Source organism: Delphinapterus leucas, chromosome 5 (assembly GCF_059928025.1).
Source record: "Delphinapterus leucas isolate spDelLeu-1000000601 "Yukka" chromosome 5, BTC_Dleu_Yukka2, whole genome shotgun sequence".
NCBI lineage: Eukaryota > Metazoa > Chordata > Mammalia > Artiodactyla > Monodontidae > Delphinapterus > Delphinapterus leucas.
The window spans coordinates 90,964,133-90,984,773 of record NC_143133.1 but is presented as its reverse complement, the minus strand read 5'-3'; the positions used below and the strand labels follow the sequence as shown (position 1 = coordinate 90,984,773).

The following is a 20,641-nucleotide window of genomic DNA, read 5'->3' as shown; positions in this document are numbered from 1 at the left end:
CTATTTGGGGTCTTTTGTGTCTCCATACAAATTTTAAGACTTTTTGTTCTAGTTCTGTAAACAGTGCCATTGGTAATTTGATAGGGATGGCATTGAATCTGTAGATGGCTTTGGGAAGTATAGTCATTTTCACAATATTGATTCTTCCAATCCAAGAGCATGGTATATCTCTCCACCTGTTTGTGTCATCTTTGATTTCTTTCATCAGTGTCTTATAGTTTTCTGAGTGCAGGTCTTTACCCTCCTTAGGTAGGTTTATCCCTAGGTATTTTACTCTTTTTGTTGCCATGGGGAATGGGATTATCTCCTTAATTTCTCTTTCTGATCTTTCGTTTTTAGTGTATAGGAATGTAAGATATTTCTGTGCATTAATTTTTTATCCTGCAACTTTACCAAATTCATTGATTAGCTCTAGTAGTTTTCTGCTGGTATCTTTAGGATTTTCTGTGTATCATATCGTGTCATCTGCAAACAGTGACAGTCTTCCTTCTTCTTTTCCAATTTGGATTTCTTTTATATCTTTTTCTTCTCTGACTGCCTAGGACTTCCAAAACTATGTTGAATAAGAGTGGCAAGAGTGGACATCCTTGTCTTGTTCCTGATCTTAGAGGAAATGCTTTCAGTTTTTCAGCATTGAGAATGATGTTTGCTGTGGGTTGTCATATATGGCCTTTATTATGTTGAGGTAGGTTCCCTCTGTGCCCACTTTCTGGAGAGTTTTTATCATAAATGAGTATTGACTTTCGTCAAAAACTTTTTCTGCATCTATTGAGATGATCATACAGATTTATTCTTCAATTTGTTAATATGGTTTATCACATTGATTGATTTGCATATATTGAAGAATCCTTGCATCCCTGGGATAAATCCCACTTAATCATAGTGTATGATCCTTTTAATGTGTTGTTGGATTCTGTTTCCTAGTATTTTGTTGAGGATTTTTTCATCTATATCCATGAGTGATATTGGTCTCTAATTTTCTTTTTTTGTAGTATCTTTGTCTGGTTTTGGTATCAGGGTGATGGTGGCCTCATAGAATGAGTTTGGGAGTGTTCCTCCCTCTACAATTTTTTGGAAGAGCTTTAGAAGGATGGGCGTTAGCTCTTCTCTAAATGTTTGATAGAATTCCCCTGTGAAGCCATCTGGTCCTGGACTTCTGTTTGTTGGAAGATTTTTAATCACTGTTTCAATTTCATTACTTGTGATTGGGCTGTTCATATTTTCTATTTCTTCCTGGTTCAGTCTTGGAAGGTCATACCTTTCTAAGAATTTGTCCATTTCTTCCAGGTTGTCCATTTTATTGGCATAGAGTTGCTTGTCATAGCCTCTTAGGATGCTTTGTATTTCTGCGGTGTCTGTTGTAACTTCTCCTTTTTCATTTCTAATTTTATTGATTTGAGTCCTCTCCCTCTTTTTCTTGATGAGTCTGGCTAATGGTTTATCAATTTTGTTTATCTTCTCAAAGAACCAGCTTTTAGTTTTATTGATCTTTGCTATTGTTTTCTTTGTTTCTGTTTCATTTATTTCTGCTCTGATCTTTATGATTTCTTTCCTTCCACTAACTTTGGGTTTTGTTTGTTCTACTTTCTCTAGTTCCTTTAGGTGTAAGGTTAGATTGTTTATTTGAGATGTTTCTTGAGGTAGTATTTCTGTAAACTTCCCTCTTAGAACTGCCTTTGCTGCATCATATAGGTTTTGGATTGTCATGTTTTCATTGTCATTTGTCTCTAGGTATTTTTTGATTTCCTCTTTGATTTCTTCAGTGATCTCTTGGTTATTTAGTAATGTATTGTTTAGCCTCCATGTGTTTGTGTTTTTTACGTTTTTTTCCCTGTAATTGATTTCTAATCTCATAGTGTTGTGGTCAGAAAAGATGCTTGATACGATTTCAATTTTCTTAAATTTACTGAGGCTTGATTTGTGACCCAAGATGTGATCTATCCTGGAGAATATTCTGTGCACACTTGAGAAGAAAGTGTAATCTGCTGTTTTTGGATGGAATGTCCTATAAATATCAATTAAATCTATGTGGTCTATTGTGTCATTTAAAGCCTCTGTTTCCTTATTTATTTTCATTTTGGATGATCTGTCCATTGGTGTAAGTGAGGTTTTAAAGTCCCCCACTATTATTGTGTTACTGTCGATTTCCTCTTTTATAACTGTTAGCAGTTGCCTTATGTATTGCGGTGCTCCTATGTTGGGTGAATATATATTTATAATTGTTATATCTTCTTCTTGGATTGATCCCTTTATCATTATGTAGTGTCCTTCCTTGTCTCTTGTAACCTTCTTTATTTTAGAGTCTATTTTATCTGATATGAGTATTGCTGCTGCAACTTTCTTTTGATTTCCATTTGCATGGAATATCTTTTTCTGTCCCCTCACTTTCAGTCTGTATGTGACCCGAGGTCTGAAGTGGGTCTCTTGTAGAGCATATATAAGGGTCTTGTTTTTGTATCCATTCAGCAAGCCTGTGTCCTTCGGTTGGAGCATTTAATCCATTCACATTTAAGGTAATTATCAATATGTATGTTCCTATGACCATTTTCTTAATTGTTTTGGGTTTGTTTTTGTAGGTCCTTTTCTTCTCTGTGTTTCCCATTTAGAGAAGTTTTTTAGCATTTGTGTAAAGCTGGTTTGGTGGTGCTGAATTCTCTTAGCTTTTGTTTGTTTGTAAAACTTTTGATTTCTCCATTGAATCTGAATGAGATCCTTGCTGGGTAGAGTAATCTTGGTTGTAGTTTCTTCCCTTCCATCACTTTAAGTATATCATGCTGCTCCCTTCTGGCTTGTAGAGTTTCTGCTGAGAAATCAGCTGTTAACCTTATGGGAGTTCCCTTGTATGTTATTTGTTGTTTTTCCCTTGTTGCTCTGAATAATTTTTCTTTAATTTTTGATAGTTTGATTACTACGTGTCTTGGTGTGTTTCTCCTTGGGTTTATCCTGCCTGGGACTCTCTGCACTTCCTGGACTTGGGTGGCTATTTCCTTTCCCATGTTAGGGAAGTTTTCGACTGTAATCTCTTCAGATATTTTCTCGGGTCCTTTCTCTCTCTCTTCTCCTTCCAGGACCCCTATAATGCAAATTTTGGTGTGTTTAATGTTGTCCCAGAGGTCTCTTAGGCTGTCTTCATTTCTTTTCATTCTTTTTTCTTTTTTCTGTTTCATGGCAGTGAATTCCACCATTCTGTTTTCCAGGTCACTTATCCGTTCTTCTGCCTCAGTTATTCTGCTATTGATTCCTTCTTGTGTATTTTTCATTTCAGTTATTTTATTGTTCATCTCTGTTTGTTTGTTCTTTAATGCTTCCAGGTCTTTGTTAAACATTTCTTGCATCTTCTCGATCTTTGTCTCCGTTCTTTTTCCGACGTCCTGGATCATCTTCTCTATCATTATTCTGAATTATTTTTCTGAAAGATTGCCTATCTCCACCTCATTTAGTTGTTTTACCTTGTTCCTTCATCTGGTCATAGTCCTCTGCCTTTTCATTTTGTCTATCTTTCCACAAATGTGGTTTTCGTTCCACAGGCTGCAGGATTCTAGTTCTTGTTTCTGATGTGTCTGACTTTTCTTTCTTATTTACATTCTCTAAAATTATTTACATTCTCTTCAGTCTCTGCCTTTGTAAGTGCAAGTGTCTATCATACAAACTTACCAAAATGTTCTCATTTTTAAAATTTTAAGTTCATTTGTTATTCACTAAGACAGATGGGGAAATGATTTGATTTAGAATAAGAGCCTGATAAATAAGTAGACATTAAATATGTATATGTTGAATTGAAATTGAAATGTTTTTCATCATATATGACAGTGATTCAAACAGCCCCAGTGCTCTGTGGTATCATTCTCTTTGATAAGGGATAAGTTAGGCAAGTTGTTGCATCATTGTTAAGTCAGTTCCTGGTCTTTTGAAATTCTATGCCTAACATATTTTTAGATCCTAAAAAAAAAGAAATCAGGACCTAATCACAGATTTTAGTACATTTTCTGTTTTACCATCTTTTTCTGCATTTGTGTCCTCCTTCATCTCTTATGCTTCTAAGTTATTCTTCAATATTTTAAAAAAATTTAGAGTAGCAAATTACTTCATTATTACAGCAGTGATTATTGCAAGAGTAGAACAGTGCTGTTGGTCACCCCATTATTAATTTGTGGTTACATAATAGCGTGGCATTTTCTTTTTTTACCCTGTTGTCAGATACTCATCAAACTTCATATGTTTTGTGTTACGTTAAAAATTTCTCAATGAGAAATTATTTTTTATTCTCTTGAACGAAAATAACTCCTAGATGATTGCCTTTAAAATTTAATATCTTGAAGTGAAAGAGTCTTTTGGTAGGAAAATGAGCCATCAAAAGTATTTTCAGAGTTATACAGCAAGTCAGAGGCTAAGCTCAAAATTAAAATCTTGTGATTGACAACCAGTATTTTTTAGAGGTTGACAAAACTTAGCGTACTTATTAGAGAATAGCTCAAATGCTTCTAGCCTCTCCTCAGTTGCTACTGCCACATTTACTCTAGGTTCACTGTGGCCATGTCAGCATCTGTACTCCCCTCTCCCATCATTTAATACTATCCTCATTCAGGTGTCAAGAACTGAAGTGGGCACTTGGCCTCACACACACTCAAAGCTGTTGCCAGCATCAGTATTAAATCTTGTGCTTTCAAACTCTAAGTTACTGGAACTACTCAGCTTTGGTATGAAAAGTTGTCATTTATAATGCAGAATGTATCATTAAACTTGAAGTGTTCTTCACACTCATCACATTTAATGCTACCTAGTTAACATATAGTAAATCAGATTGGTTTGAAACAAAATCAAATAAGCTAGTATTGCAGTATCAGATAAAAAGTTTCTTTATTTTCAAATAGTGTTTTAAATTTTCCAGTATTTTAAAGGAAAGATTGTTTAACCTGTAAGAGAAAGATACCTAAGATGAAATACTGAATAGATTTTTAATACCACATCTAAGCAATTTTCTAATAGCTTCACAGTCTCAGCCAATAGAAACAACCGGAAAAACATGCAGGAAGCTTCAGAACAGACTGGAAAGCTTGCAAACTCTGGTAGAAGATTTACAGATGAAGAATGAAGGTACAGTGTACAGTTTTGGAGAGGTCTTCCTTGTTCAAAAGAATACTCACCTTCCCTTCAGGTTAAGCCTCTTATCTGTAGTCCCACTGAAAAGGATCTTGAACAAGAAATTCAGAAAACCTTAGTCAAAATATGAGTGTCTTAACCATGCCTAATGCCTGGATTAATAGTGTGACCTTGGGCAGGTCACTTTAGCCCTGCTCTTCTCTTTCATCTAATAGGAATGATAATATGGCCGACTAGCCCTCAATAGAACACATGTTTTGAGTGGCTGATTTCACGTATGAGACTTTCCCATACGCTGTCTTTCTTGTCCCTGTTAGGTCTGTAGATGAGAATTTGTATGGCAGCAGCCAAGATAAGTTTGCAGTTAATAGCCAGAAAACAAAACAACAGTATTTAGCCTTATAGAGGATTTAAATTAGCATGGGTATAGGAGACTGTGCCGCCCCGTGAATCACTCAATAAAAAGATAAACTGCATATAAATATACTGAAGCAAAAGTAAATAAATAATAAAAAATGAAAAAAAAATTAAATTTAAAAAATATATACTGAAGCTCTCCGGATGAGAAACGGTTGTACTCTGCAGATGGTAGACAACTTTGGGGGCATAAATTTTAAGTGGATGTTCCCATGGATTTGGGAGGCTGTCATGTTTTATGATTTGCTGACGTGAATCCAGGAGCCTTTGTCAGAAAGAAATTAATTTTGGAGGATACATGTTATTCTCATTTCATCTTCCATCTCTAGAGAATATAAGTTGCTAGATGGAGGATAGTAAATAATTTTCTAAGAATAAATCCTTTTAAAATAAAGTTAACCTTATTAATAATAATAGTTGTTACTAGCCTTTATTGAGCACTTATCAGCTATGTGCCAGGCCCTGTACTCAGTGTCTTACTAATTAGCTTCACAACACTGGGAGGCGGGTGCTAATATTATGTCATTTGGTGATGAGGAAGCTGAAGATCACCATCAGTCAATAAGTTTTAAGTCACACAATGAGTAGTAGAGCTGGGACTTGATCTCTGCAATTTCTAACTCCAAAATGCACATTCTTTAATGTACTAAAGTTATTCCAAATTGTTACTAAAGAAAATTAACAAATTCTTTATGATAACTCCAGATGCCTGCATATATAAACATAAAGGAAAATGTTTGAGTTTAAGTTTATCATGACTTTTTTAAGGAAGATGCATTACCTTATTGGCCCCATTTTTATTCACACTTTGACTTATATTTTGGACTTTACTTGAGTCATCCTACCATGTAATAATCCAAATGGAAAACATGTTGTATTTGTTTTAAAAACTTTTTAAAAGTTTTTTTAGACGAATACTTTTTATTGGATGCATTGTCTGGGTGGAGTCTTGGAAATTCTGCAACAGCTATTTTGGAGAGAATTTGGGGAACATTTATCAAAATTTAAAGTGCATGTATTCTTTTACCCAGAAACTCTACTTCTAGCAATTTATTCTGCAAGGAGAAATTGTACATACAGAAGTCTGAAGTATTTCCTATAGCATGTTCATAAACAAAAATAAGAAACAACTTTTAAAAATTTATTTACTAACATGGTGCATCCACACAATGGAATACTGTGCAGTCATAACAAATCATGAGCTGAACTGGAAAGAGGTTGACGTTTTGTTACGTGAAAAAAAGCAAGCTACAGAACAATTTCTACCACATATTTCCATTTGTGTAAAGAAGAAAACTCTGTGTGTGTGTGTGTGTGTGTGTGTACACATGTGAAGATACTCACTGACAGGTTTACAGTGATGACCTGGGATGGGGAAGTTCAACAGATTGAGGGAACAAAATCAATGACCTTTACCCCTCTTTGTACCCTTCTGAGGTGTTCAAATTATTTACAATTAGTATGTATTACTTCTATAACAATAATTATCATGTTCATTTATTTATTGGCTGTGCTGCACAGCTTGTGAGATCTTAGTTCCCTGACCAGGGATTGAACCCATACCCTCAGCAGTGAAAGGGCAGAGTCCTAACCACTGGACCACCAGGGAATTCTCTATCGTGTTCATTTAAAGCAACTGAAAGAGCAAAGATTTACCCTTAGCTCTGTTTCATAATTTCAGTCTTTTAAAACATATGCTACTTTGCAGTTTTTGAGAACTTATTGAGCTCAGGATGTATCTATTCTGTGGTAGCAAGCTGACCTTTTAAGAAGTGCTTAATAGAATTTAAAGCCTGAGTAATGTTGCTTTTCTAACTTTGCTTTATCAACATTTTCAGCAATGTCTTCAATGATCAGAAATCAAGAAAAGAGGATACAGAAAGTGAAAGACCAGGAAAAAATGTTACTAAAATGATACATTGCTTGCCTATTCTTTACAGAGAGATGATGCCCAATTAATTGTGGTGTTACTTATAATTAGTGCCCTGTGTACTTTTTTCTTTTCATGTGAAAATTTAATAAAAGATACCCTGTCCTGTAAACTCTATTTTGAAATAAACTAGTCTTGAGTGCTCTCTCAGTAAAACTTAAAAGCAGTACTAGCTAGATGCAAAAGTACCTAATAGGTGTTATTTTGTGCTAATACCAGCGTGTTGGAATAATCACGTGTTTTTTTGTCATCTGTAGTGGTGCTGAGGCAATAGTTTTCTCTTTTTTTCAGCTTAAAATGCTTCTTTCACATGAAATTGAAAGATGGGGTATAATGCCCAGAATGGGAGGACAAACTCCAAGGTACTGACCAGGATTCCTTCTGTGACCCTGAACTCTCTGTTTGTTCTGTCAATATCAGTGAATGTAATCACATAACTAAACATTGTGGCCCGTAATCAAAACTTTTAGAAAAGTTTTCTTTTTACATATTAATGACTAGGAAGCAAGAGAGAAAAAGTTTGTTATTCTTCAGCCAGTGGGTAACTTCTGCAGTTTGAATGGATTCAGTCTGCCTTAATTAGAGTTTAATAAATTAGTGGGGTTTGTATGTGGAGTGTTTTCCAACGCCAATAACCAATTCTCTGTGGATACCAACTGGGTGTCTATGAGTCAATTCCATTCTGACACTACCTGGGGTTGGTGTCAGATTCTACAGATTTAAGGGCTCAGTCCCACAAGACTGCCCCTACTTCAGACACCAGTCACAAGTCCTGGGCCACCTATACTTTTTGACTGACAGGCTGTAAATTGGGGGTTCCCACATCCTCCTCTAAAGTTTCAATAATTTTCTAGAACTGATCATGGAATTCAGGAAATTGCTTTACTTACTATTACAGTTTATTATAAAGGCTATAACTCAGGAACAGCCAAATGGAAGAGAGGCACAGAGCAAGGTATGGGGTGGAGGTGTGGAGCTTCCATGCCCTCTCAGGGCTCCCGGCACCTTGTGTTCGCCAACCCAGAAGCGCATTAAATCTCACCATTTGAGTCGTTATAGAGCTTCTTCTCCAGCCCCGCTCCCCATCCTGGAGATCAGAGTGTGGCACTGGAAGTTGCAAGCCTCCGATCACTTGGTCTTTCCAGTGACCAGCCCCGGCCTGAGGCTATCTAGGGGCCCCATCTAAGTCACCTCACTAGCAGAAGCTCAGGCGTGATCTAAAGGGCCTCATTATGAATAACAAGATACTCCTATCTCTCAGGAAATTCCCAGGGTTTGAGGAGCTCTGTGCCAGGAACAAAGACCAAATATATTTATGACACTACAGGATGTGAACCAAATAAAAGAGCAGAAGAACAGGTACAAAAATGTTTACATTGTGCCAAAGACAACAGGAAGGACTTCCCTGGTGGTGCAGTGGTTGAGAGTCCGCCTGCCGATGCAGGGAACACGGGTTCGTGCCCCGGTCCGGGAGGATCCCACATGCCGCGGAGCGGCTGGGCCCGTGAGCCATGGCCGCTGAGCATGCGCATCCGGAGCCTGTGCTCCGCAACGGGAGAGGCCACAGCTGTGAGAGGCCCGCGTACCGCAAAAAAAAAAAAGACAACAGGAACAGTGTCAAAAAAGCCTGTACTCCCGTTCCACAGTACAGCTGTCACTGAGAAACTGCTGCCCAACTAGAGACTCCGTTTCCCAACCCCACTTCCCCTCTCCCTACCTGGGAACGCCTACCTGCCCAGTTCTCACTAATGACACGTGGACACAACAGTTTGTGGTGCTTTCTGGCCCAAAGTTTTAGTGGGGTCTTTCCTTACTTTATTTCCCCTTCCACAGGCTGCTTACAGAGGACAGTGAGGTCCTAGGGGATGGAGGAGCCACAGGACAGGAGCCTGGGTGATGACCTGCAAAGAAAGCTGCCCTCCCGCCAGAAGCACCCATTGCTGTTTAGTGAGGGAGAAGTAAGCTGCTGTCGTTGCAGCCTTCTTACACGCTGGGGTCTGTGACAGCGGGTGGCACTCAGGGTAACCAGTGCAGATGACACGCTAAGTAGGGCATAAGTTACCACCACAGCCCTCATGCTTCTCCCTCTAAGCACATCCGATTTTAAATAACAAGTTTTAAAAATATAAAGTTTAGTATTATATGTTATCTCTTAAATCAGTTGGCTTTACTGAAAAATTTTTATTTCATCAGGTAATGATAAAATGGCTAATGATAGAACTCTAAACAGATTTTGACTGTAAATTGTTTTACCTTTAGTTTGACCTAATAGAAATGCTTGGGCATTCTGTACGGTAATGGTGAATGCCTCTGAAGACCTCACTGGTAGAATATAAAATTCACTGTGAAGTCTGTAGAAAATATATGTGAATTTAACACAAAAGTGCTATGAGCCCAAAACAGTTCTTAAAGCACTTTCTAACACTATTTTCAGTTGGGTTTAGGCTCTTTTCAGCAAAGACCATCTATAACCAGGATTAAACGTTGTTTTGCCAATAGATGTTACACTTATTAAAAGTTGTTTTAATATAGAATTAATTTTCAAATACAGGCATGTATATATCCCTCCAAACAAAGGTAAAGTTTTAAAAGAAATATTCTAAAACTTTTTTCTCTAAAGGGAGAAGAACAGACTCTGTGCCTCTTGATGTTTGCTTTTTTTCTGTGTCATTAGTGGAGACAATATTAGTATTTTATTTTACATCTAAGCTATCATGGTACTAAGATTTATACAAATAATTCAGACATTTGATAAAGATGTTAAAACTCAGGTTTTATTATTTTTTTCAGTTATAATGGCAAAGTTTAAATGTTTATTTCTTCCCAGAGCAAAGATGTACTTCCGTATCACTCTCCTGTTATAATTTTGTTACCTACTAGCATGAAGGGAGAGGGAAGAGGGTGAAATGATTGCTATGGGGCAGTCCATCTGTCAGCCCAGAGCTGCTGTGAGAGGAGGGGCCGTGGGGAGAGATGGTCCCGCAGGAGGCCCGTGAGGAAATGACGGGCGTGTCCCACCCTGCAGTCCGGCGGGGCCTGTAGCTCCCAGCTCTCTAAGAGATGTCATTCAGACCACCTTGCTCAGCCTATACCCTATCCCCCTTCCTGTTCTTTCCTCTTGGGCTGCTCCTGCTAACAGGCTCTGATTAGGCCCCTTGTCTGTACACCAGCCGTTGATCATTAAGACAAAAACATACTTGCTACCCTCAAACCATACATGGCAAGTAAAATCAAGCAAAAAACATTGGGAAGTCTTAATGCATTACCTTATAGCCTGGCTAATCACATCTAGTGACCAGATATTTTCTAATCAATCACAGTTCCATACGATGTTAACGATTTTTAAATATAAAGTGTGTATGATTAAAGAGAGCATTTCTCCAGCTGTACCAGTACAAAATCTCCTTTTGAATAAGGCGTGTTTTACTCCCCTGCTTCAAGAATCACCCAAGGCTCAAGCCTGAACCCTCTGCAGCTGGTTAGGTTCTGTGCTCCGTGACCAGTGCACATCTGAAGTTTAGCCAAGCCCTCCTCAAGACCACCAAGCCCTAAAGTAAGGATGGATCAGCATAAATCCATCCATCAGTGCCACAGGAAAAAAAGTCCATGCTCACTGGAAGCATCATCTACACATTAGACCAAAGCCACTAGCAAATCTGAAACAACTCTGATGGCTAGATTGGAAGTTTCACTTCCTTCATTTTAAATTATCCAGGGTGCTCCACAACCTTAGCCTCTTCCATGTTCTGCAATAGCCTCTTCGCTACTTTGCAAATTGAATCAGTGAATCCCCCACCACTTGTGAACCACTTTATCCTCATGGCCGGTCTCTAAGGATCTATTGCTGCATTCTTCCCAACGGGTAACTTCCCCATTCTCTACTACCACGAACTTCCATTCCACCACTGTGTCTGCTGGCAGGCGTACAGAACGAGACCAGAGCCCGTCCTTGCTACACTGGAGTGGGATGTAAGTGTTCCATCTCCCAAGACTCTCATGGTCTCCAGTTACTGCAAGGCATTGCACACCAGCGCGTGTGATATAATGGACCTGGAAGCTGACACTAACCTGATGAGCCTCTGAAGACACTGCTCCTACCCTTTTTGGTTTCACATCCACTTCCTGACCTCTTGCCTCCACGAGAGTGCTTCTGTCATAGTCCTTTCCCTGCTTAGAGCTTAACACTGGAGACTCAAGACTGCCACCCAAACCAACATCGCCCCAGGATGAGTGCCGGGACACCATCTCCCAGTCCACGTGGTCAGCCCGGGCCCGACTGTCCAACTGTGCGAGGCTCACTCCTTCTTGCGCTCTGTCCAGGAGCAGGTTGCTAGAAGGCAACTTCTCTGCCAGACATGGAGCTGCTTTAGCAGTTTTCTCTTGGCCTTTTTGGAATCCCCATTCTCCTATAGGAGATCCAAGGCTTTCGTTTCTTGAAACGTCAGAGTAACTTCTAGAGTTACCAGTCTCAGAGGTAGCTAGAGATTGTGTGTCTGGAAGTTGTCCAGAGGGAACATGTGCTCTTGAATTGTCACGGTTACTGCCTTCTCCAGAAGGACTCTGCAGTCTCCATGCTGCTTCCTGCAGGTCACCAGGGCCTTTAGTCGTAGAAACCAAACATCCATTGCTTTCTTGAAGATGCTCTAAAGAACAAAAGGAAAAGTGTAATAGTGTTGTGCAGTTCATGTGAGAAAAAAGTTCAGTTAGGCTGAGAAAATAGTTTCAGTTTTTAAAGACTTGGCTACTAATCTATCTGCAGTTCACAAAATTTGCCTCTATTAAAATCAAGTACTTAATTACCTGGTGTGTTCCCAACTGTGCTCTAAGAATATACAGGCATATCCAGTAATAAAAGACACATCCGGGAGTGTCAGTATACCAGCACAAGGGTGTAAACGAGGTGGCAAGCTGTAGAGGCAGAAGTGTAACCCTGACATGGTCCTGGATCGCTGCAGCGCAGGCCGTACTGGCACGCAACCAAGTCAAGTCGTTTGGCGGCCATCATCGAAAAATGTCCAGCCTGTGTGACGAAGAGCTGCACGGTTACCCTGCAAACCAGATGAGTACACTTGTACTCCCAGGAACTGCGTGCAGGTCAGGGATTGGCTCTCACAGGTGCGGGCAGGTCAGCAGCAGCTGTCACTGTGGGAGAATACAAAGGACAGCGGTGCATGGCTGGGCAAGAGCTGGGGGTGAGGGTGGGGAGGGCGGCTGGATTCGCCTTGCACACCCCCATGTGCATTAGGAACCTCTTCGAGAAAACACAGGCATCTTATATCCCCTCCCATTGCATACTTTAAAAATATATTTTCTTGGGACTTCCCTGGTGGCACAGTGGTTAAGAGTCTGCCTGCCAACGCAGGGGACACGGATTCGATCCCTGGTCCGGGAAGATCCCACATGCCGCGGAGCAACTAAACCCGTGCGCCACAACTACTGAGCCGGTGCTCTGCAACAAGAGAAGCCACCGCAATGAGAAGCCCGCGCACAGCAGTGAAGAGTAGCCCCCACTCGCCGCAACTGGAGGAAGCCCGCGCGAAGCAATGAAGACCCAACACGGCCCAAAAAAAATAAATAAATTACAAATAAATAAATAAAAATATTTTTTCTTAAGACTACACAATACAAGCTCTCTCAAGACTCAGTTTCCTTCTTGGCCACCTCATTGATAGTCCAAATAGCTCCCTACAACTGAGGTCCCCAACCCCCGGCCCAGACCTGTAGGTAGAAGTCAGTCCTCTGCCTGTTAGGCCCCCGCGGCACAGCAGGAGGTGAGAGGCGGGGAGCAAGCGAAGCTGCCTCTGCCGCTCCCCATCGCTCGCATCACCGCCTGCACCACCCTCCCACTCCGCCCCCTTCCGTGCAAAAATTGTCTTCCACGAAGCCTGTCCCTGGTGCGAAAAAGGTAGGGGACCGCTGCCCTACAAGATCTTATTCTCCAAAACCATACAATCAGCATATGGGGATTGGGGGGGATGGTGGTGGGAAGAGGGTGGTCTTGTTTAATTTTGTCTCTTTTTAATGGTGGTGTTGGAAGTGAGACGTAAACAAATATTACTCTGAATCCCCAATCTTTCGACCTGAAACATGAGTTAGGCTTTCAGGAAAAGAAGATAAATGAGCTCTCTGCAGGAGAGGCACAGGGGCAGATTTTCAAGTGGCTACACATGAACGCCACTCCACTAAAGTTTACAGATGTCATTTTCACCACTAGGCTGGAGTCCAGGCATGGGCAGCTTGCCAAGGGAGGGCGCTGGAAGGTAAGGTTCTCTGCCAGTGCTCTTAACTTTGCCTAGTATACAGGGTCTAAAATATAGAGATGGAAACCTAGATGTCAATTGTGCTCGTCGGAGCAGAATTAAGTCTCTCTTCCCTGGGGTTTCAGACAACCGTGCACTGTTCGGGTGAGCGTGGGGGAGGGCCGATAGCTCCGAAATGGGCGGCCATCGAGCAGCCTCAGGGCTTCAGCCGAAGCCTTCAGGGCCAGAGTCCAACCTGAACTTTGCCTCCCCGACAGAAGCGTCCAGACATGGGAGGCTGCTCGCTGCGCCGGTGTTCCCAAACACAGCGCTTCCATGGGGTGAGGGATGGGAGGCCATGAGGCTATGGGATTGGGACCGAGACAGTGTCCCTGCTCGGACAGAAATTGGAGAGGGTCGTGGGATCTCCGAACTCTAAGCACCCCTTTCCGAAGGCCCGGAAGGGGCGCCGCCGCTGCAGCCGCCCGCACTGCACCAAGCTCCGCCAAGCAGAGGAGCCCATCCCCGCTGGAGGAGCAGGGGTAGGTTCTCAGGGGCGAGCGCCGAAGGCAGCGACTTAGCGGGGCGCGGACCTGGGACAAACCGCCTGGGCATCCCCAGGGCCTCGGTGTAGGGCGAGAACCCCACCCGGCGCGTGCGCACCAGCCGGGGAAAACGCGAGCCGCGGGGAGGGTCCTGCCCGGGCTACGAGAAGCTAGTCCTCGGGAAACCTCCAGGTGGATTTCCGCCCCCTGCCCCCTCCCGCGGGTAACTTCAGAGCCCCCCGGCAGATATGCCCTCGAGACACAGGGAGGAAGAATACCTGGTTTGGTGACCAGCTCCCGCCTAGAAGGTCCAGGGCTCAGTCCGCCGCCACCACCCTGATCGCCTCCCGGAGCCGCAGCCTCCCCTGGAGAGGCGTCCTTCCCCTGCTCCGCATCGCCCTCCTTTCCCGTGTCCCGCAGCAGCCAAACGAAAAGCGCTCCGGCCAGACCCCCTCCGACCAGCAGGGCGGACCAGACGGCGCCCATGACTAAGAGGCCGCAGCTGCGGGAGACGACGGCGACCGAGACGGGGGCTCGGGTCACGCAGGCAGAGCCACACCTACCCAGCCCGCTGCAGCCTTTTACGGTCCCCGGTGGCGGGCGCTCCCGCGCGGGGCCCAGCCCTCCGCGGCCAAAACTCAACTTTCCCAGCCCCGCCCCATTCCCCGCCCCGGGGCTGCAGCCCCTGGTTCTGGCAAGGCGGACACGCGAGCGCCCTCCTTCTCCAACATTTTCCCTTCTCGACCCCGCCAGTCGCCGGCGGCGGGGAGCACCCGGCGCAGGGTTCCAAGTGCGTCCCACGCGCGTGAAGAGTCCAAGGGCGCACGGCTCCCGTGCGCAAACCCGCCGCCTTCTTTTCCTGCTCAGGCTGCAGCTCAGGTGCAGCCCTGCCTGGGACAGCGCCGGCCACCTCGGCGCCTCCTCCCCACAGACAATCAGTAGCAGTGCGGCCCGAGCTTCTGGCACTTAGACGCTGAAGAGGCCGATGTGCATCTGCGACACGCGAGGTTGCGGCGAGAGCGGAGGCGGGGCGGGAGAGGCAGCCGTGCCGGGTGGGTAGACCCATACAGCCGGCGCGTTGGAAGCTCCATTCCTCCGCCAGTTAGCTGCGCTTAACGTCCCCAAGCCTCCGCCTCCCCGCCTGTAAAAGGAAAGGATTGGACTGAGATCCATCCATCTGTAAATGCCAATCACCTTAACCGCCTCCAGTCATTGCTGAGGGTGCGTGGTTGTCGCAAAGTGCGCGCCCTCCTTACTGGACTGCATGTTGTGCAGACGCAAGCTCCTCCGGATGGGTTATTAATAAAAAAAATTGCGGGCTTCCCTGGTGGCGCAGTGGTTGAGATTCTGCCTGCCGATGCAGGGGACGCGGGTTCGTGCCCCAGTCCGGGAAGATCCCACATGCCGCGGAGCGGCTGAGCCCATGAGCCATGGCCGCTGAGCCTGCGCGTCCGGAGCCTGTGCTCCGCAACTGGAGAGGCCACAACAGTGAGAGGTCCGCGTACCGCAAAAAAAAAAAATTGCAACCGTCTTTGTTAAGTGCTGTCGGTGTGCCAGGTGTTTAATGTATGCATTTAATTTGATCCTCACAAAACAACAACTACAATCTGGGAACTAAGAATTATACACATTTCTTTCTAAATTCACTCCTCTGCTGATCTGATGGCTTTACACACCAACTTCAAGCTAACGGTTCCCATGTTTGTATCTGCAGGGTGAGCCTTTCCCTTGACCTACACGCTCCCACATCCAACTGCTAAGACCACAGCTGGAATGATTACTAAAATGGTTCCTCTGGTAAAACAAATCGTTCCAACGTGCCCCGGGCTCGAGCCTTGTTTGCAAAGTCAGGTACAGAAAGCAGTGGGAGTCCTTGGTGACTCTGCAGTGTTTGTGGGATGGGAGCTCGCTTCGGAAGGCTGAGCGGTGAACGTGGTGAAGGCTGTGAAGAAGGCTGACGTGGAGGGAGCCCTCTTCAGAGAAACTTGGAGGCCAAGGGGAGGAGAGGAATCGAAGTGTCGCTTGAGAAGAGAACAAGGCCTAAGGGAAGCTCTTTCAGACGGAGAGACACGTGGGCACGTTTGTTCAGTTCGTCGGCAGGAGAGAGCCAGCCGAGACCTGGAGGAAGATGTGAGGAGGACGCGAAATCCTGGAAGGGGATTCCGCGGGAAGGAGGAAGTCAAGAACACCATTAGAAGGGGCGGAGTCGGAGGAATGGAGGGGAGGAAACAGGCGTGGAAAAGAAAAGAAGGCACAAAAGAAACATTTTGAGATACACAGGGGCCCGTGAGTGAGGTTAGCTATCAGCTGAGTGAGAGAAAGGAAATCCAGGTGAGTTTTTTTGTTTTTTTCTTTGCGGTACGCGGGCCTTTCACTGTTGCGGTCTCTCCCGTTGCGGAGCACAGGCTCCGGACGCGCATGCTCAGCGGCCATGGCTCACGGGCCCAGACGCTCCGCGGCATGTGGGATCTTCCCGGACCAGGGCACGAACCCGTGTCCCCTTCATTGGCAGGCGAACTCTCAACCACTGCGTCACCAGGGAAGCCCAGGTAAGCTTTTAAGGAAAGCAGAGCAGGTAGGAAGGAAATGGCCGCTAGGGGAAGAAGTTGCCTTGGGAAGTCCTGTGGGTCCTTCCATCACAGGCCGGTTGCATCGCTCCCTTCCTGCCTTTCCCAGTGACCGCGCCTCCGTTCACAGCCCCCCTCACCTGTCCAGACCTTACCATCCTCCCGCAACTCCCTCCCCTCGGGCTGTGATCCAGTCTGCAACCACTCCTGATTTAATCCTCCTAAAGCACAGCCTGGGGTAGGGCATCTCCTCTGTCTACCAGACTAAATTCAACCCCATTTTAGCCTTCAAGGTCTCCCTGACACACCCCAACAACCTCTCCAGGCCTTTCTCTTATCGTTCACCTGAACTCCAGCCAAACGGGGACTCTCCTGCGGGAGCCTTCTCTCATTGGTTTAGACGTTTCCCAAAACCCACTTCCTTCCGTGAACTTTCCCCTAGCCCCCAATCCCACTCTTAGCCCCCAGCCCTCAAATTGATATGCCATTCTTTTCTTTGAACTCTGATTACATACTGTAACTCTGTTAGAGAAAAATACAAGGTTTTCTCTTATGGTATAATTATTTTTGTCGTTTATCTCATCCCCATATTAGATCATAAATCCCTTGAGGGCCAGAGTTTGTTTATTCTTTGTATTCCCCAGAATAGAAAGTTTGTTATGTAATAGGCCTTTTTATTGTCTTTGTTCATTGAATACCTAATATATACTGGCCCTAAGCTAAGTGCTTTATGAGGATTATCTCATGTTAAATCCCTGAGAGGAGTAATCTGCCCAAGGTCATACAGCTGGTGAGTGACCAAGCTGGGATTTGAACCCAGTGTTCTGACCTCCCAGGACTCCTGCTTGAAACTCTAGCTACATTGAATCCTAATGCTTTTAAACCATGTCCAAATTTCAAAGCATACATTTTAGAAGTGAGTGTGCAAATCTGGATGTGTGATACCAGCGTATCCCTCTGGTAGTATTCCAACATTTATGGTGAATTTCAGCCTTGCTCTCGGTTTGTAATTCCTCTCTCTGCAAGCCCTCACCTCATTAGGGAGATGTACTCACCACCAGCACCTGTCTGTTTCTGTCAAGCCTCTGGCTTCTGCTACTCCACATAATGTTAACCACAAGTCAAACCTTCTGCAAAGCAGTCACATTGGAGCTGCCCAGTTTCATATTTCATAGGGACATTTTCTAAGTGCAACTGTTTGCAAACCTCTGACTCATCTTAGTTCCAGAATAGACTCCAGGCTGAGATCTCTTACGCTGAATGATGAAACCTTTAGAGCAAAGGAAAATCTGTGTCAGGAGAACAAGTTCACTATGTAGAGAAGAATAAAGTTAGATTACTACTTTGTACCACGTAAAACGGTGGACTGCGGACAGAATGAAGTCCTTAATGTAAATGGTCAAACTACTACTAATAGAACAAAATCCAAGAGACTCTCATTGTGATATTGCATAATGTAAGAGGCAAAAAAATTTCTTGACTTCATTAAAATAAGGCTATCTTGTCAGTGAGGCTGCTATAGACAAAGTTAGCAGGTAGATCCAGATGGGGAGCAGATTTTCGTGTTGTTAAAACTGACAAGGCACTAATATGTAGATATAGGATGAACTCATACAAACTGATTCAAAAAACCCCACAAAAACCTGACACGAGATCCAGTATAAAATGAACAAGGGATGCTTCTCCCCAGTGCCTGGAACATAATAGGCACTCAGGGTAATTTTTGGTTGAATAAATGAATGACTAGCAAAAGATGCAAAAATGCTCAAATTCACTGGTAGTTAGATAAATGCAAATTAAAACAAGGATGTTACACCATTTTACATCCACCAGAAAGGCAAATATTAGAGAGATGCAATGCTGCTGATGGGAGAGTAAACCGGTACAAACAATCTGCAGAACAATCTGGAAGAATTTTGTGAAATTAAGTATGCGTATACACCATGACCCAGCAATCCCCCTCCTGAACACGTATGGCCAAGAGATTGCACAAGACTGTAAGGGGGCACATAGTGTTATTTGGGATAACCGTAAGTTCAAGGCCACCTGGCTGCCCATTATGGGCAAATAATAAGTAAACTATGGTGGATGCCGATGAAATGCTATGAAGCGGTAACGACAATGAACTTGATCTACACACAGCAATGTAATTAAATATTAAATACATATTGGCGACTAAAAGGTAAGAAACTAATATCTCGCAAGTTGCACAGTGAGGCCAGAAAAAAAAAAAGAGAGAGAGAGATTTGTGGGTTTGGCTCTTGAATAATGATGTGAACCGTCTTAAGATTCCAGGAAACCTGCAAGGTTTTTTGAAGAACTATAGTGCAATAAACACTGCCAGCTTGGACTAAAATGGGGGTTGTCTAGAAAGGGGATAAGTGTATTTTGCATATGAGAGCAACATAAATAATTTGTGGCTAAAAGACAGGCTGCACTGGTCTTATACTATGGCCACAAATTATTTGATATTCTTCCCTTCGAAGGAAATTTGGAGGAGTTCAGTTCTCCTCTTCTTGAAGGTGCGCTGTACTTAGCCACTTACTTCTAATGAATAGAATATGGCAGAAGTGGTGATGTGTGATTTCCAAGACTAGGTTATAAAAGGCATTGTGCTTCCTCCTTGCCTTCTCTTGGATCACATGCTATAGGGCCGACTTTTTCAACCTCAGCACTATTGATATTTTAGACAGGATTATTCTTTGTTGTGAGGAGCTGCCTGTGCATTATGGGATGTTTAGCAGCATCCCTGGCCTCTACTCACTCAAAATTCCCAGAAATTGAATTGTTGTGTCAAAGGCTATATACATCTGTACATATGTACACACACACACACACACACACAAAGTTGCTTATTCTGTTGTGGTTTTTTTTTTAAGGCTTTGGATAGCCAAATTGCCCTTCAAAAAGTCTGTATCTTTTCCCACTTTCACAAGTTGAATATATGCACCTTTTTCTTAACATTTTTGCCAACATTAGTTTTGTCTTAAAAAAAGTCTTTGCCAGTTTGATAGACAAAAATTGATACCTTGTTTTAATTTTTTTTTTATTGGTGACCTTGACCATTTAAGAAATGATTTTGGTCTGTTGTATTTTTTTATGACTTAGCCCATTTTTTTCCTGCAGCATGAGCAAAATCATAGAACCTACTTTCTATGCGAGCAGAGCAGGTGGCACTGTACATTCTGGTGTGGAGGACTGGAGAAGCCCTGCTTCCCTCACCACCCCTCTGAGGCAGGAGCCCACTGTAGGAAATTCTTCCTTTAGAAATTCATTCCTTTGGTTCGTTCTCCCTCTAGATTTTAAAATATCAAGCAAATCCACTCTAAGGTATTGGCGACACATCAACTTTCTTTTTGACACATTTTAACAGTTACCAATACTTACAGTGCCATGGTTGGGTAGGTGGGTGGGATTGGGAAGCAGTTAAAGAATAATACTGAAAAGAGGAAGAAGACAAGAAACAGGGGATAATGGTCACCTCAGACTTTGCCCTCATCATAGTTTTGCTTAGGTATGTCCTTTTCTAGTCTACCTCACTCTCTCCCAAGAAGATAACTGTCAATTCTTTAAAAAAATTTTTTCGGGAAATTTGCCTCTTATGCTTTGGTGCTTCACCATTCCTGATATTCATCCATTCATTCAATAAATGCATAGTTTGAGCCCCAACTATGTAGGACTCTAGGCACTCTGCAGGACACTAGGAAAAACCTATACATTCCCTGCCCTCATGAGCTTATACTCTAGTGAGGGAAACACACCATTAATGAGTAATCAAAGAAGATAACATGATGAATGATGGGCGATATAATGGCTATCAGTGAGGTGCCAGAACTGGGAATA

General features: G+C 43.4%; 2 protein-coding genes across 2 annotated transcripts in view; one reads left to right on the top strand and one right to left on the bottom strand.

Annotated features, from left to right (window-relative positions):
* The window catches only part of CCDC158 (coiled-coil domain containing 158), a 78,376-nt gene extending 70,768 nt beyond the window's left edge, over positions 1 to 7,608 (top strand). The window contains exons 22-23 of the mRNA XM_089912072.1: positions 4,987 to 5,094; positions 7,356 to 7,608. Of these exons, the coding sequence (XP_089768198.1) occupies positions 4,987 to 5,094; positions 7,356 to 7,432 (185 nt within the window). The 3' untranslated portion in view covers positions 7,433 to 7,608. The remainder of the gene's footprint in view (positions 1 to 4,986; positions 5,095 to 7,355) is intronic.
* A 2,552-nt stretch (positions 7,609 to 10,160) lies between these two features.
* On the bottom strand, positions 10,161 to 15,136 carry STBD1 (starch binding domain 1). Its single transcript, XM_022599495.3, has 2 exons — positions 14,510 to 15,136; positions 10,161 to 12,090 (listed from the first exon to the last, which is right to left on the bottom strand). The coding sequence occupies exons 1-2, from the start codon at positions 14,715 to 14,717 to the stop codon at positions 11,228 to 11,230; spliced, it is 1,071 nt and encodes a 356-aa protein (XP_022455203.1). The 5' UTR covers positions 14,718 to 15,136; the 3' UTR covers positions 10,161 to 11,227.
* Between the last annotated feature and the right edge of the window lie 5,505 nt (positions 15,137 to 20,641).

Bases quoted from the DNA above. Each gene is read 5' to 3' on its own strand.
- STBD1 (XM_022599495.3), bottom strand. From the start codon at position 14,717: ATGGGCGCCGTCTGGTCCGCCCTGCTGGTCGGAGGGGGTCTGGCCGGA. The intron at 12,091-14,509 runs GTATTCTTCCTC...TTTGTTCTTTAG, and splicing joins GGAGCTGGTCACCAAACCAG to AGCATCTTCAAGAAAGCAAT.